At 56.9% G+C, this 15,399-nt stretch overlaps 1 protein-coding gene across 5 annotated transcripts in view; it reads right to left on the bottom strand.

Moving 5' to 3' along the window:
- Window positions 1–3,474: 3,474 nt before the first annotated feature.
- NOL4L (nucleolar protein 4 like) overlaps window positions 3,475–15,399 on the bottom strand; it is a 130,265-nt gene continuing 118,340 nt past the window's right edge. For 3 of the 5 annotated variants that reach the window (XM_004272711.3, XM_012534180.3, XM_033433470.2), the window contains 5 exons: window positions 13,833–14,018; window positions 13,562–13,753; window positions 13,236–13,358; window positions 12,595–12,796; window positions 3,475–8,090 (listed from right to left, as the gene is read on the bottom strand). In XM_004272711.3, the coding sequence (XP_004272759.1) occupies window positions 7,870–8,090; window positions 12,595–12,796; window positions 13,236–13,358; window positions 13,562–13,753; window positions 13,833–14,018 (924 nt within the window). In that variant the 3' untranslated portion in view covers window positions 3,475–7,869. The remainder of the gene's footprint in view (window positions 8,091–12,594; window positions 12,797–13,235; window positions 13,359–13,561; window positions 13,754–13,832; window positions 14,019–15,399) is intronic. The other 2 variants (XR_004484792.2, XM_033433469.2) reach the window with 2 other exon arrangements.

Raw genomic sequence — 15,399 nt, 5'->3', positions numbered from 1 at the left:
TGAACTATGCCGTCCCTCCACAGCTGCTCATCCCAACCGCCTTGCTGAGACTGAGGTTGCCTGAGAGAGCCCTCCTGGCAGAGGGTCTTGCGGGAGGGTGACCAGCAGCAGTGAGGGAGGGGCCTGCCCGAAATGGGGTCTGACGCTGGTTGACGAGCCTCAGTGGATGACAGACTGCAGGGCTTGACTTTAAAGATTAATTAATTTGTTTCCCGTGAACTGGAGAAAGTAGATTTTACGTGCGTTGGAACATGTGTTGGGGCAGTGCAAGCTGTCGTTTTGCGGTGCTGCGATTTGATCGAGGTGCGGGTAGAGGAGTCGTGGTCAGGTGGCTTTGTGGTGCCTGGGTAACTGCCTGGTGGTGGTGATGTGTACGTGTGCCTTCATGTCATGGAATCTGTTTGCCCAATTACTTCTGCAGGAGCTTAGAATGTGTTGGAAGCCGGGGCTGGGACCTGACTGCCAACTGCATCTCAGCAGGGAGGTGGAACGTGCGCTGGGTGAGAGTGGGGGCCTGGCCGCTTGCCAGCTCAGTGGTTGGGGTAAGTCACTAAGCCCCTGGCAACTTTCTCATCACTGATTTGGGCTGAGAGTTGCTACTGCATAAAGTCATAGTGTGCGGCACATAGGAAGTACCCCATCCTGTTAGCTCACGTGGGACCGAGACAGGAGAGGCTCCTGGCGTCTGCTTGACCCTCACCCCAGGGAGGAGCCGTGGAGAGGGGGGCCCGTGTGGCGCGCTGAGGGCTGGTGCGAGCTGAGTGGATATCTGCCTTTCAGCCCCTAGCTACAGTTGAGTGCATAGTCCTGGGTGTAGAGACTGAGTACTTGGCAGGAGAGGCTGATTTTACTCATGGTCCAAAGGACAAGGAAATCTGCTGTTTCAGAATCTGGAAAGTGCTGTCTTACTGGCCAGGCACAGTGTCACCCGTTTGTTTCATGTCCGACCTGCTCATGAGGAAGTCAGACCCTGCTTGAGAGGAATGCGTGCGTGTGTGTGTGTGTGTGTGTGTGTGTGTGTGTGTGTGTGTGTGTTTACACTCAACAGAGTAGCCACGTCCCTCCGGCCTCGGGGACCAAAGCCCAAAGCGTCTGCCTGCCCTGTGCCCTGAGAGAAGGCAGCACGGGCTGTGTTGCCGTGTGTGTGTGTGTGTGTGTGTGTGTGTGTGTGTGTGTGTGTGTGTGTGTGTGTGTGTGTGTGTGTGTGTGTGTGTGTGTGTGTGTGTGTGTGTGTGTGTGTGTGTGTGTCATTTGAAGTGATGGAGAGGGTAGGCTCTGTGACCCTGGAGGTTAATACTTGAAACCAAATGGTGACAGTGCCCTGTGCTTCTTCCTCTTTGTGCATCATTTTGAAAACCTGGAATGAGCATCTCTAACAACCAAAAGGTATAGACGGAAGCTCTGTAAGGATGACAGTAAGAAAAATACAGCTGTCAGTGCAATGATTCTTAACTTTTCTGGGAACACGGGCTCCTTTGAGAGTCCAGTGGGAGCTCTGGACCCTCTCCCCGCAGGAACGTGCACATGCACACACAAGTTGTATTATTTCAGACTGTTTAAGAGACCCCCTCCGCCCCGCCGGCAGCTGGAGCCCCTCACTGAAGAACCCCCTGACTGATAATAAACCTAATAAAATCTGGGTTTATACAAAAGAGGGGAGAGAGGACTTTGCAAAGGATTATCCTACAGTCTGTAGCTACTGACCTTCACTAGTGCATTTAGATTTAAAAGTGCGTTACAGGCACGGTCTCCCCTCCTCACCAAGTAAGCTGAGCTTCGCCTGCTGGGTCACTGAGTAGCCTTGATCTGACTGTTCCATGGGGGCGTCCCCTTTGATGTCGTCCTCTACACTTAACACCGGTGGTCTGGAGCTCCATTTAAAGAAGCTGGGCCGGGACCAAGCAGCCCTTCTCTGTCCACAAGCGCTTCCTCCTTGGATCCCAGTGTCCCCGCGGCTGGCTGCGGCTTCAGCTGGAGGTGAGGGCTTTCCATTGGGCCAGCGCGGACCGTGTGCCGTGGGCCCGGGCTCTGGCTGTGTTGTCCCAGGTGGGGGAGTTTGTGGTCCTTCGGTGACTCTCAGCAGTGGTAGTTTTGGTGGGACAGGCACTGTCATGGCATCACTGAGGACTTGCTGCTCTGGGTCCCTACCTGCATCTGAGATGAAGTGTCACCTTGTGCTTTGACTACCTGCTCCTCTTCTTACGAATCTCAGCCCCAGGGTATATAGACTCCCACGGGGCAGCGTCTTCAAACTGTTGGCCCATCTCCCTTTACCTGTTTTATATATTTGGCTACTGCACAGAATTTCATTTCAAAAAAAGATTCTTCTGCCATTACCAAAAAAACGTTTAACGACTGCCACATAGTGTGTGGGGGTGTGTGTATATACAAGCAATTGTTAATTACATTTATGCTTTTAACTCAGAATTGATTTTAAACTCCTGATAATCAGGTTTGGCCCCAGTCACATTCCTGAAAGTTTTCCTCAAAGTTTAACCTAAATTGAATGCAGGATGAAAAAAAGTCTGCACACAAGTAAACGTCTTTGAAAAAAAAAAAAAGCAGCCCTTTTGTTTCCTTCAAGGGGATCCCAGGTGTTGGGTTGAATGGAGTGTCAAGTCCTGACGGTTCAGGACCAGGGATGGTGTTTCCTCGGTTTTCCCAGCCGCCTGAGTTTGGTTTCAGTCTCAGAAGAGCTGCGCCCTGGGCGGACGGGAGTGGAAAGAGGGCGATTTGCCGGGAAACAGCTGCATTTAAGACCTTGCTTGGGCGCTGGCTGAATCCAGGCGAGGTGTGCACCCGGCGTGCCCTCTTTCTCATCTGTAAGCGGGGCCAGAGCACCTCCCTGGGAAGGCAACGGTGAGATTTCAAAATGATGTGTGCCTGTGCTGAGCACCTGACGAGAACCAGGAAAGGTCCATTTCCTTCCCTTTCTGAAGGGTGAGGCGCCAAAAAAAGTGACAAGTTCATGTGTTCAAGAAAATCTACTAAGGACCTTCTGTGTGCTAGCTTATTGGCTAGGAAAAGGTGGAATCTGGGACTTCCCTGGTGGTGCAGTGGTTAAGAATCTGCCTGCCAATGCAGGAGACACGGGGTTCGATCCCTGGTCCAGGAAGATCCCACATGCCACAGAGCAACTAAGCCCATGCGCCACGACTACTGAGCCTGTGCTCTGGAGCCCACGAGCCACAACTACTGAAGCCCGCGTGCCTAGAGCCTGTGCTCCGTGACAAGAGAAGCCACCACAGTGAGAAGCCTGTGCGCCACATCGAAGAGTAGCCCCCGCTCGCTGCAACCAGAGAAAGCCCGTGGGCAGCAACAAAGACCCAACGCAGCCAAAAATAGTAAGTATATAAATAAAAAAAAAAAGGTGGAATCTACTGGTAGAATGGTGTCTCAGTGCCAAACTAGAGTTGGAGGGAACAGAACTGGCTGGCAGTGCTGCTGTTGAGAGGACACAGTGGAAATAAAGCATTCAGTTTGTTATTCAGTGTTTATTAAGTAGATTCAGTCTTATATATGATATACAGATTCAAAAGAAAAAGGATTCCACATACTTATGAAATCAGTGCATTTAGCAAGTAATACCATGGAGATAACAGCTCGATTAACAGCTCATTGGTCTTTTGTTAAGTGAGGGGAGAGGGAGTTGGCCTGTGCTAGTCATTCCACAAACAAAACAGAATTTAGTTGCATCACATAGAGAAGACACATTCTAAGAATTAAAATATTAAGCCACATTTACTGGAAAAACTCACTATATAGAACACAAATAATTTTTATAGAGCATTGAGGAGGAAGTCCTCACCTGCTTAGAAGAGCCACGTTAAGTTGCATAGGTGCATATCTGTAAAAATATAATTTAGAGGTGAAGCCATTGATTAAGTAATAAAGAGTCATCTTTAAAAGTTCATGCCATCTGCTTACTGTCCGGAGCCCCCTGCCCCTCCCCAGAGGTGATGCCTCATGAATGAGCTGCCTCCAGGGGACCCTGAAGAAATGCTCATACCATCTGCATTGGTAAGTCTTAAAACTCATCTCAGGTAAGGAACTTGCGCTCTTCCCCAACGTGTCTACATTATGCCAGGGGATTGGAAACCTCTCGGGTTGTCCCTAAATGTTGGGTGGCTTGACCCTGAAGCTCCCATGAGTCAACGTGACCTTCCCATTCCCAGGCTGTCAGGAGAAGAGCTATATCCACCCCCGGCTCTGCAGCCAAGTCCTACTTTCACTTTTCATGAGTCCACGCAGTCAGTGTCCCACCTGCAGCCGGTAGGAAGTCTCCCTTCTGAGCCCTGCTCCTAAATGGACCATATGACACAGGCATATGGGCCATCTGCCGCATGGAGATTTTTCTGAGCTTAGAAAAGTATTTTTCAGCAAATCTGAGTTCTGTGTGGTGTAGGTTTTTTGTTTTTGTTTTTAGGTGGAAACATAGGTAAAAAGTGAGAGGTTTTTGTTTTGTGGCTTTGCTAAGCAGATGAGCTTTGAGGTGCACCTTCCTCCTCAGGAGCGAGTCTTGCAGGACACACAGGGACCGGGGCATCTGTACATGTAAACAGTACACTTTCACTGAGTCCAAAATTAGGAGCAAAAATACAAAGGTTCACATTGGTCTTAGGTAGATACAGGCGAAAAAGGACTGAGCTGTTTAGCTCATGAACAACAAAAACAAAGTTTCTAAAGCACCACTAAATTATATAAAAATCAGACCATGGACGGATTGAAACTGGTATTCTGGTGAAATACTTTACTATCTTGTAAAAAGTTTTACAAAAAATTACAAATTAAAAGTATCAACCCTCTGAGTTCAAAGCAGCATTTTGAATATGAACTGGTAATTAATCCTATAACCACCCCTGGAGTCATAAGTGGCCCTTGGGAATAGGGATGGCTGGGTTCCACCTGTTGGTTTGAAATCTTCTAAAACTTTCCAACCCCCTGCCGGTCCCCCTCCCCCTCAACACTGTCCTTGGGTATAAACTGAGTGGTGACGGCAAAATGAGTTTTAGATGGGTTGTACTCTCACTGGTCTACCCGATGACCCACCCCTAAGACCAAATTCCCATTTCTCCTCTGATTCCAACCTTGTGGGATTAGTTAGCCCCCTGCAAAGACTCTGGAACTGATACATTCTATTCTTGCATTACCTCTTAAAAGTAGGATCCCGAATGATCAATTTGTGCCCTGAGGCCCTCCGTAAGCACTGGCTGTGGGGCAGGGCTTTGGACGCTCCCTTTAGGAGAAGCAGTCCCTGGGGTGGGCGGGGACAGCAGCGAGCTGGGTTCAGCAGAGCCAGCTCCTTGGTGCTTCTTCAAGTCAGGACGAGAGGGATGGGGTTGACGCTGCATCTTTTAAAACAAAAGCAAAACTGAACAAGTTCCCTGACTGAACTAGCTAATGGAATCCTGTTTCCACACAGTAACTTGCTCCTGATTCGGCCGTCACGAGGGCTTCACTAGGAAGGAGCCCACCCAAGAGGTGGGGTCAACGTGACGGGATCCACTGTCCTGGAGGGGCTCTGGGAGCCCCAGTGGACCTTGACCACTATCATCATTTGCTTCCTTTCTCTTTGAAGCACACTGAACCTACACTCTTATTATCGCGGTGCTAAGGCCGCTGAAGGTGGTCAGTTAGTTAGGACAAGCTTGACTCAGAAAAACACGACTTCACACTGGAGCTTATACTGAGCTTCAGATCTAATCCCTTGTGCGGGTGGTGGCGGAAGCCCCTTCCCCAGTCTTTCTCACTCCTGTGCGTTCAGAAAAGCTAACCGTTTGTGCCTGGCTTGGGTACTGCCTCCGGGAGGAGAAATGACATGTGAAGCAGTTGATGTCGAGAATTCTAAGGCGGCGATTGTCTGTGCCAGTTTTCAACATTAAGATTTTCACAAATTGCCTGGGGTAACATTTTGCAAAAGATCTACTGATTACTTTTTGTAGTATTGTTCACACACAAAAATAAATATTTACACAAATTCAAACGTCCGCGAGTAGTACTGAGCAGATGGGGGCGGGACGTGTGGACGCTGCGGGGGTGGGAGCGGCCTCGGGCACTGGAGCTTGTGCTGTGCTGACGGCGGGTCTCGGCGTCCCGGCCCTGGCTGGAGCCTGGGGACTGGTCAGATGGAAGGCAGAGGTGGTGTGGCTGCATGGGGTGCTGGAGGCCACTTGGGAGAGCAAAGGCCACCCTCAACCTCTCGGGGCTGGAAGCAAGCAGGGGGCAGGACCCCCTGCCCTTCAGACTTTCTGGATCGGGGGCCCGTAGCTCAGTCGCGGATCCGAGGAGGGGGAGGCATCCACGCTGGGGCCCCCTCACCACCCCTCCTGAGGGTGGTCTGCCAGTGCCAGGAGGCAGTTGGCTGCAGAAAAGCTGGTTTGGGAAGGGGGGGGGGGTGCCTGCTTTGGGGTCGAGCGGCTCTCGACCCTAGGGTCCCCTCGGCCCTGGCTCCCATGGGACCTCTTTGCTCTGAGGGCGGAAAGGCAACAGAGGGCTTCTGCCAGCTCCGGGCAGGGGCAGGCAGCAGAGGGCTGCTGTCATGGCTACGGAGTGTCGCATGGAGAGGCCCTGTGGGCCTTGTGAGGTCTGGGCAAATCCCTGGTTTTAGCAGCACTGGTAGGTATTGCACTGAGCAAGAGGAAGTGCCTATCGGGGAGGAAGGAAACCAGGCCAGCCTTTTCTTTTTGCCCTTTTTCACACTCCAGGGATTATGGGTTTCTTCCAGGACTGGCCCCTGCAGAAGGGCTGGTCCTAGGAGAACCCAGGTGGCTTCTCCACTTCTGCTGATGGCCCCTTTACTCCAGCCACGGGGGCAGGGGACAGGAGCTGCGGTCCACCTTTCCTGACAGCCAGGGGCGCACCCTGCAGCAATGAGGGGGGTGGGGTCGGGGGCCCTGTCCGAGGGGCCAGGGCCTGTGCGGAGAAGTGTTCAGACCTGGCTCCCTGGGGGCAGGGTGAGGGCAAGGGCCCAGCTGACCGGCTGCCTGTGCCCCAGCACTCTGTCCTGTCAAGCGCTGGGGCCAGGGGCTCCTCCCTGGGCTCCATCCAGCTCCTGGCCTCCCCTCTGGACTTACCTCCCAGGCAGACACACTGGGTGGGGGAGGTGGGAGACAGCCGTTCAGAACAGGCTCAGGGCACATCCTGGAAAAGCCCACGCTGGAGTGTGAGGTAGAATACGGGTGACCGTGTGACTGGGGCGTCTGTGGGATGGGGGAGGGGGAGCCGCTTTTGTTTGTCTTTGCTCTGTAGTGGGTGTGGGTGAGGTCCTCCTGCTTGGCGGGGCTGGGCGCTCAGAGGGACAGCCAGCCCGGCGCCCCCGCTGCCCCCAGCCCTGCCGGCCCCCAGCCCGCGCCAGTGTAGTGATATGGAATGTTAGGTCACAGGGGTACATCCTCCTGATCAGACAGACACAGACTGGCAATCTGTACAAACACAAAAGAATCCATTTTCAGAAAAATAAATTACTAAGGGGAGAGGAAGAAAGGGTCCACTTTGTTTTTCTCAATAAATATGCAATTCTGCTCACCTAAGACTTGAAAGGTAATTATCTGGGGGTGGGATTCTAACATCAGGGTCCACGAAGATGATTCTAAATACAGCTGCGGCCCCAGCGCCTTGTCAGGGGAGCCCCAGCCCTTCCAAAGCTGCCCCGTTGGCCTCTTCCAAGCAGGTCAGAGCACCCGTGTGGTGAGATTCCAAAAAAAAGTGTCCTTGTGCCCAGAGTCTCAGGCGCTTGGAGTGTGGCTAGAAACAGCTCTTCTGCATCCACCTCTTTCAAAAAACAAAAGGTACCAACTGGTGAGGCGGGAAGCCGGTCCGGGGCTGGGAGAGCCTCCTTCCCTAGGGTAGTGCACTCCACGTGCTGCTGGGTCAGTTCTGCTGTAAAATGAGGTTTTCCAGTTCATCTGCTGAGCGCAGCAGGAAGGCGGCGGACTCCCGGTAGCCGGCGATGAGCTGCCGCACGGCACTGATCTCGGTGGGGCTGAGCTGGGCGGTGGGCATGGTCCGGCTGGTGCTGTTGCTGGAGGGCGTGGGCGTGGGCGTGGTGGAGGTGTTGGAGGCCCCGCCTTTCATGCTGAGGTCCGTGGGCCCTGTGAGGAGGGGAGCCAGGGTGAGGAGGGGCACCCTTTCCCCTATCGTGGGGGCCCAAGGCCCTCGTCTGTCTCCACGGTTGTACCCCAGTGCTTAGAAGGGGGCCTGCAGACAAGACGTGGGCTTCTCTGTTAAGCCCGAGGGTGATCCTGCGTTGGGGTCGGGGGGGAGGCTTTGGCCTCGGGCCGGGCAGCACTCTGAGCCCAGCTCCCTGGCACTCATCGCACCTCGGCTGCTCTCTGAGGACAGTCAGGCAGGTCTCCGTGCTCCGGGCTCTGGGCTCCGGGGGAGGAGGCGGCCTCGAGCTGGCGGGGAAGGGGGCGGCTAAGACACTGCCGGTAGGTGGGGGTCCGACGCCCCCGAGGGGGACAGGGTGCGGAAAGCCCTGGACGGAGTCCAGAGTTGGAGCCCCAGAAGGCCAGGAAAAGGAGCACCCATGTGTGCGCCTCGTGAGACAAGGAAGGGGTTTCTCAACCGCTGCCGCCGGGGAAGAGCAAGAAAGAGGCTGGCTGCCCTGGGCTGCCCTGCTTGGGCCTGGGAAAGAGGCTGGGGCTGGAGCGGCCAGATGGAGCGCGCCCTGCCGGGAGCGGCTGGAGGGGCAGGTGGAGGGAGGCGCTGGGGGCTGAGCCTCCTCCTGATGGGCTGCAGCACCTCGAAGCCCCTTGCCTTTGAGAAGTTCTCTTGTGCCCAAGCGAGGTGGAAGATTAATGCTGGTGGGACGGGAGAGCGTGGGGTGGGTGTGTGAAGGTCGGAAGGTCAGACAGGACCCAGAGGGGCCCTCTGGAGAAATCACCTCCCCTTTGCCCTTGAACGGTGGCAACAAAGAGGGAGCCTGCAGTCTTACCGAAACACACTGGGGGTGTGTGCTGGGGCCACCAGGCCTGGTCTCCTCTCCACCTTTCCCAAACGGCTCTATGGGGTGCGCTGTGGCTCTGCAGTCAGCGAGCCCGGACCCCGCCGTGGGTGATTCCTAACTTCCCTGGGCCCCGGCCCTCAGCTACAGCACAAGGAGACTGTTCTGGGCTGAGCCACGCCGGTGAACCCCTCGGTGCGGCTCGGCCTACGGAGGCCCACTGGGAAAGGGCTTCCAGGAGACACAGAAGCTCCCGGAATTTGAGCATTCTTTCGAGGTGTTCAGCAAGAAAACCGCCAAAGGAGAGGATCTGGCGGTGTGGGGGCGGAAGCTTGCTTGGGAGGCCTTCTGTGCCCTGCCCAGCCCCCAACCCCCATAAGCAGAGATCACCGCACAAGGGTGTGTGAGGCAGTTCTCAGTTACCAGCCAGCTCCCCACCACCCCACCGGCTCTGAAAGCCAGTTTGAATCATTATTGCACCTACAGTGGCAGCAGCTTTTTTTTTTTTTTGGCCGCACCATGAGTCTTGCAGGATCTCAGTTCCCTGACCCGGCGCTGAACCCGGGCCACAGCAGTGAGAGCCCAGAATCCTAACCACTAGGCCACCAGGGAACTCCCTATAGTTTTTATGCTGCTACAGAGATGGACAAGCCCTTGTCACTGGAGACGTATAGACCAGAAGTAACATCTTGGGAGAAATTATGGAAACTCGACTACTGCTAAAAGGAAGCTGGGGAAGGAAGTTGGAATCTAGATGGGACAGTCTGTCACGTGCGGTTATTTCTTCTCTAATCAGAGAACAGGGACGTCAAGCAGGAGGTCCTGGGAACTGGCCTGCTAAGGAACATCCTTGGAACTGAGGGTCGAGGGAAGTCCGTTAAAATGAAACACAGGAGGAAGGACTGGGGCTGTGAACTGCTGGGAACTGCAGCCAAGCAGGCGGCTGACCCCCACGTGGGTGCTGCTGGGATAGTCTGGGAGCAGGCAGGGGTGCCTGCGCTGGCTCCCGGCTGCTGCAGGGTTTGGTCCCCTCCAGACACTGGCTGGGGATGGCAGAGGAAGGCCGGAGCCGCCTGCCACATGGGTGTGAGGCGGCCCTGGGCTTCCTCTCTTTCCTCACTCTGCCCCCAAGCCTTGTCCTCTTCACTCCCATGCTCGGAGCAGGCCTTCCGTCTCTTCCCCCAGGGCTCTGGTTACAGGCAGACACTCAGGTGGCCAGGTGGTTGCTAGAGGGGCCAGAGCGGGTGCGAGTTGCCCAGCACCCCGGGTAAAACAGGCAGAGCCTGAGTCTATCTGGGCTGACCTGGATCCACCCACGATCTAAGTGAGGAACTCTGAGCTACCAACACGACTGCCCAACCAAGGTGCCAAATGGACTGAACCCTCGTTTAAGGGCTGCTGCTGGGAAGGTACTGGGACTGGGACTGCCCGTGGTGTTCTTCCAACTGCTGGACCCAAACCCAGTGCTCACAGGACGCCACTGCCCCAGGCAGGAGGTCAGCGAGCAGATCTCGGCCTCCGTGACCTCACCACCCACCTCTAAGGAACCAGGGAGACTGAGGTACAGGGGCAGAGCTAGTGGCCTTTCTTGAAGCCTCTCTGGCAAGTGTGAACAGGGCGGGAGGGCGGCAGGCCTGGCCCTCAAGAGAGGCCGGAGCAGCCCTGGCAGCTGCGGCCCGAGACAGGCCCTGCTGTGTGGTACCAGGTGGGGGCCTATCACCATCACCTGCCCCCTGGGAACGACTCTCCCCGTGCGCAACAGGGGGGGCTCTAACTTCCTGCCCCACACCTGTCTCCAGACCCGCTCTACCAGGGTCCCCACTCAGCAGGGCTGTCAGATAGGCTCCTTCCTGGAAGGAAAGCAGCCCGCCTGGGACAGCCATTTCACCCCTGCTGCAGCTGGCCACTCTGGCCTCAGCCTCAGGGATTAGGGCCAGGCAGCCTCTTATTTTAGGTTAAGAGGCATTAGGAAAGGATGAGAAGTTAAGCCCAGGCAGGAATCTTCCAGGGACCCGCATGTACTTGCCGGTGGTGGGGGGCAAGGTGAGCGAGGGTGTCTGGGCTTTCTGCCATGGGTAGGGACCAGCCGCCTCCATCGCTGCCCAGGAACAGTAAGGGGTCTCCCGTGGCCAAGGACAAGGGCCTGAGAGGAATTCTCAGCCAAGACCTAGAACCAGAATTCCCTGGCCTGCGGGCGGCACCTTCCTCTAACCTACTCGTCAAGCGGCAACTTGCTGTCACCCCCAGCCTCTCCTCTCGCCTCTGAACGACCCCCGAAGCACACTGCTTCTGCCTCCTGTCCTCCCCGTTAAAATCTCACCACAAGGGCAGACAGCACATTCATAGCCTCCTTTGGTTAAAGCCTGTCTGTGGCTCCCGCTGCACACAGAACTATATCCAGATACCTGGCTCAAGAGGCCCTGGGATCACCCCTACCTGACCCCGCCAGCTCCCGGAGGCCGCCAGGCTGCCCTTCACCGGGGGAACCCGCTCTTCCCCTGCCGCACCGGCCACCCAGGCCTCAGTGTGACAGGGCCTGAGGTCCGCACTCAGGGCAGCACCTAGCTCCATTGGGAGGTTTGTATCTTTTGGGGACTGTTTCTCCAATATTGGCCTGTGTTCCGTCTGCATCAGAGTCACCTGGGCAGAGTTACAGGGGGCACCTAGGGGATCACCAGCTCCTGGGGTTAGAGTTGGGGGACAGACGGCTAACCACTGCCCCAGGTGACCTAGATGGGGCCCCGCAGTGCAGCAGAAAGGGCTGGGACCCTGCTCCTAGGTGAAAGAACCTTCATCTCGGGGCTTCCCTGGTGGCACCGCGGTTAAGAATCTGCCTGCCAATGCAGGGGACACGGGTTCGAGCCCTGGTCCAGGAAGATCCCACATGCCGCGGAGCAACTAAGCCCGTGTGCCACAACTACTGAGCCTGCGCTCTAGAGCCGTGAACCATAACTACTGAGCCCGTGTGCCACAACTACTGAAGCCCGCGCGCCTAGAGCCCGTGCTCCGCAACAAGAGAAGCCACTGCAACGAGAAGCCCGCGCACTGTACCGCAACGAAGAGTAGCCCCCACTCGCCGCAACTAGAGAAAGCCCGCGCACAGCAACGAAGACCCAATGCAGCCAAAAATAAATAAAATACATAATTTTTTTTAAAAAACTAAGAAATGCTTTTAAAAAGAAGAACCTTCATCTCACAAGTGAGGTCCTAAGCGGTGGCCTGGAGAGGGAGGTGACCTGCCTGGGACCAAATCCTGGCTCTGCCATCAACTCTGCAAGAGCTGGGCCAGCGACCGTCTCACTGAGACTTGGTCATTTTGGGTGAGACGAGGGTGTGGAGGGGCTCAACTCAGGTGAAGAGCGGGGCCTTGGCTGGGACTGCACACAGTGGCCCGTGGAGGGGGTGTGGGGCAGCGGCAGGGGACCAGGGAGAGGCCCAGCAAGCCTCCGGGGAGGCAAGAAAGGAGTGGAACGCTGTTCCTGTTAACCTTGCCTTCCGAGCTAAGGACTGGCTAAGATTATGAGATGGGGAGGGTCCCTGTGCCAGGAAGGAGTCACTTTCCCGGCCGCCTCTGCTGCTTCCTCGCCTGCCCTGCCCCCTTCCCAAGGCAGCTGGTCAGGGAGCCGCAGAGCCTGGTGTCCCACACTCACCATTACTGTGATTTCCTGTTTGGAGGGAGGCAGGGGGCTGCAGGTTGCTGCCCAAGGCCCCGTAACCACGGTAACTGTAGTTCAGGCCACCGTTGACGTACACAGGGTCCTGGGAGTAGGAGGAGGCTGGCAGTGAGTAGGTGGAGTGGGGGATGGCTGCGGAGTCCCGGGAGTGCTGCTTGTCCAGGGCTATGGGCTCGTCCTGCAGAGCGGGAGGGAGGCGCTGGGGAACCACAGGGGCAGCAAGCCCTGACCACGGTCCCTGGACGGGGGTGGGTGGTGGCCCCAGATTTGCCGGGACCCGGCGCGGCACCTGCAGGACTCTGCCTCTCCCCCTGGCTGCCTTGCCCAGGGCCTCCCCCAGCCCCCCATGTGCTCATCTATCTTCAGGGCAGATTTCATCTGTTCCTGCCCGGCTGAAGACACTCTCAGGGCTCGGGATGAAGTCCAGACTCCCTTCCTAGGTCTGCAAGGCCTTTGTGTCTGGGCTCCTCTGACTCCCCCCCGCCGCCCCCCTCCCCCCCAGCATCTCCATCTCCCCTCTGAGGACGCCCTCCCTGCTCCCTCTGCACCCGGGGGCCGTGGCAGTATCTGCAGCATGGCTGAGGACACCCTCCCAGTGGCTGGCGGCGAGCAGGCACCTGAGAGGACGGGTAGATCTCCAGGCGCATCCTTTTGGCTGCTTTTCTCGTCTCGCTCTCACAGGCAGCTGCCAGGATGTTTTCTGCCATGGCCGAGGTCAGGTGGGGAGGTGTGGGTCTGGTCTGCAGGCGGAATGGGGATGGAGCCAGTGTTAGGGCACAGGGACCCTGCCCTAGAGGTGGGCAGGGTGGCACTGGGCTTTGGGCTCCTCTGTGAACGAGGGGCCACAATGCCTGCTTCCAGGGGTATTGGGAGGGCTGTGGGAAAAGCGCCCAGGAGGCCGGGAGGGTGCGGGGAGCCTGGGACTGGTGGGCCTGGGGCTCACCATCTCCATGCCGTTCTTCTTCATGCGCCGGCAGGACTTGAGGTACGTGCGGATGCGCTTGCGGGCCCGCTCCTGGAACTCAGGGAACTGCCGGCTGCAGGACTCGATGATGGCCTGGATCTTCTCCTTGGGCTGCTTGGAGATGGGCACCATGCGGTCCAGGTTCTCGTCCACAAAGAGACGCACAAACATCTGCAGGAGACACAGGCTGTGGGAAGGGCTGGCCTGGCTGAGCCCCCGCCCCAGCCAGCCCTCCCGGGCGGGCGCTCACGTTGAAGGCCTTGAGGCGCTCAGGGTCCATGCCCTCGGAGTCATTCATCTTGTCATTGTCCTCATGGTCGTCGTGGTCATCGTCGTCGTCATCTGCTGTGGGGGCCCGGCCCACCGTCAGGTCCTCAGGGCAGCCACTGACCTCGGTTTTGATGGAGTCATAGCTCCCTGAGCTGTAGGGGGGGGACTGAGAGAGGGCGGGGGGGGGCAGAGGGTCAGGCCGCGGTGAGTGTGCGGGCAGGCGCAGCGAGCACACCCAGATGCCACGTGAGCCACACTGCAAGGCCCTGAGCAAGTCACTCTCCTTCTGCTCCTTTCCCCTGTGACACGGGGCCAGCGATGCTGCCGCCCCTCCCTGGGCGGCCGTGGGAGGGACTGCCCACAACCACACATGCAGAGGCCTGGCGCCCCAGAGGAGTTCAGTGGAGGGGACAGTGGTTTACTCGGCAGTAGTGCCCACGCCAGGATGTGCCTCATCGCACGAGGGAAAGGCAAACACAGAAAGGGCTCCTTCCCGCCACCAGCCAGCCTCTCCTGCTTGTGCCAAGATCTGTTCTGGCTTCGGGGTTTCCCTCCCTGGTCTCCAAGGGGCTGCAACCCTGAGCTGACAACCGAGCTGTCACAAAAGCAGTGAGTGTGCTGTCTGTCGGGGATGAGGAACAGATGGGCTGGGAAAGAACCAGCCAAAGAGACAGGCCCATCAGGCAAAAGGGCATCCCCGCAGCTCCCAGGCTGGGCTTCTCCTGTCTGCCGCCACCCCTGGAAGTCACCGTGAGCCCTGATGCAGAGCGTGTGTAGAAAGGGGAGAGGGAACCAGGCACAGCCCACTGGGAACCAGGCACAGCCCCTTGTCCTGCAGTAGAGAAGGGACCCACCCCCTGAGCCCCTCTTGGAGCAAGACCCTTCCCCAGCTCTCCTGGGAATGCACTTCCCCACTCTCCTCTCTGCTTTTTCCATCCTCTTCATCCTTTACTGCTCAGTTCCCATCCGGTCTCCTGCCCCCTGCTGCACGTGCTCTGGGAAGGCTCCCTGAGGACCACTGTCATTTGCCTTTTAGAAAGTCTGCGGCTTTGTCCAGTCCTGACTTCACTCAGTGGTACCCTGACTAGCAGTGTCCTGGAGACACAGTCCCTGCCCTCAAGGAGGTGGGCATCTAGTAGGCAGTCAGGCCCAGGAAACCAACAGCCGCAGATCACACCCTGCAACGTGGCCACGTAGTGGCCCAGACGGCGTACAGCTCTTGCTGACAAACGTACAAAGACAGACACTGATTGGTGCCCTGTCCCACGGTAGCTGCCACCACCAGCCTCCATGTGACCACACCCACCGGGGTCAGCCCTCCCAGGGTCCCTGGCCCCATGCCCATCTCTTGATCCACACATAGACTCTGAAGGGGAAAGGACACCCAGGTCCTCTGGCCTCCCAGTGGGCTGTGTCAGACTCGCGACGGAGGGTCAAAGGCGCCTTGGGCAAGTCACATTCCCAGGTGCTCTTTGGCCAATCCTCTGCCAGCGTCAGAGGAGACAGAAGAACTATCGGTGGCACTCGTGCTCCCGTCTCACTTCCGT

The sequence above is a fragment of the Orcinus orca genome, chromosome 16 (assembly GCF_937001465.1).
Source record: "Orcinus orca chromosome 16, mOrcOrc1.1, whole genome shotgun sequence".
In the NCBI taxonomy this organism is placed as follows: Eukaryota; Metazoa; Chordata; class Mammalia; order Artiodactyla; family Delphinidae; genus Orcinus; species Orcinus orca.
Note: the sequence above shows the minus strand (reverse complement) of the source record. Positions and strands in the feature narration are given on the sequence as shown.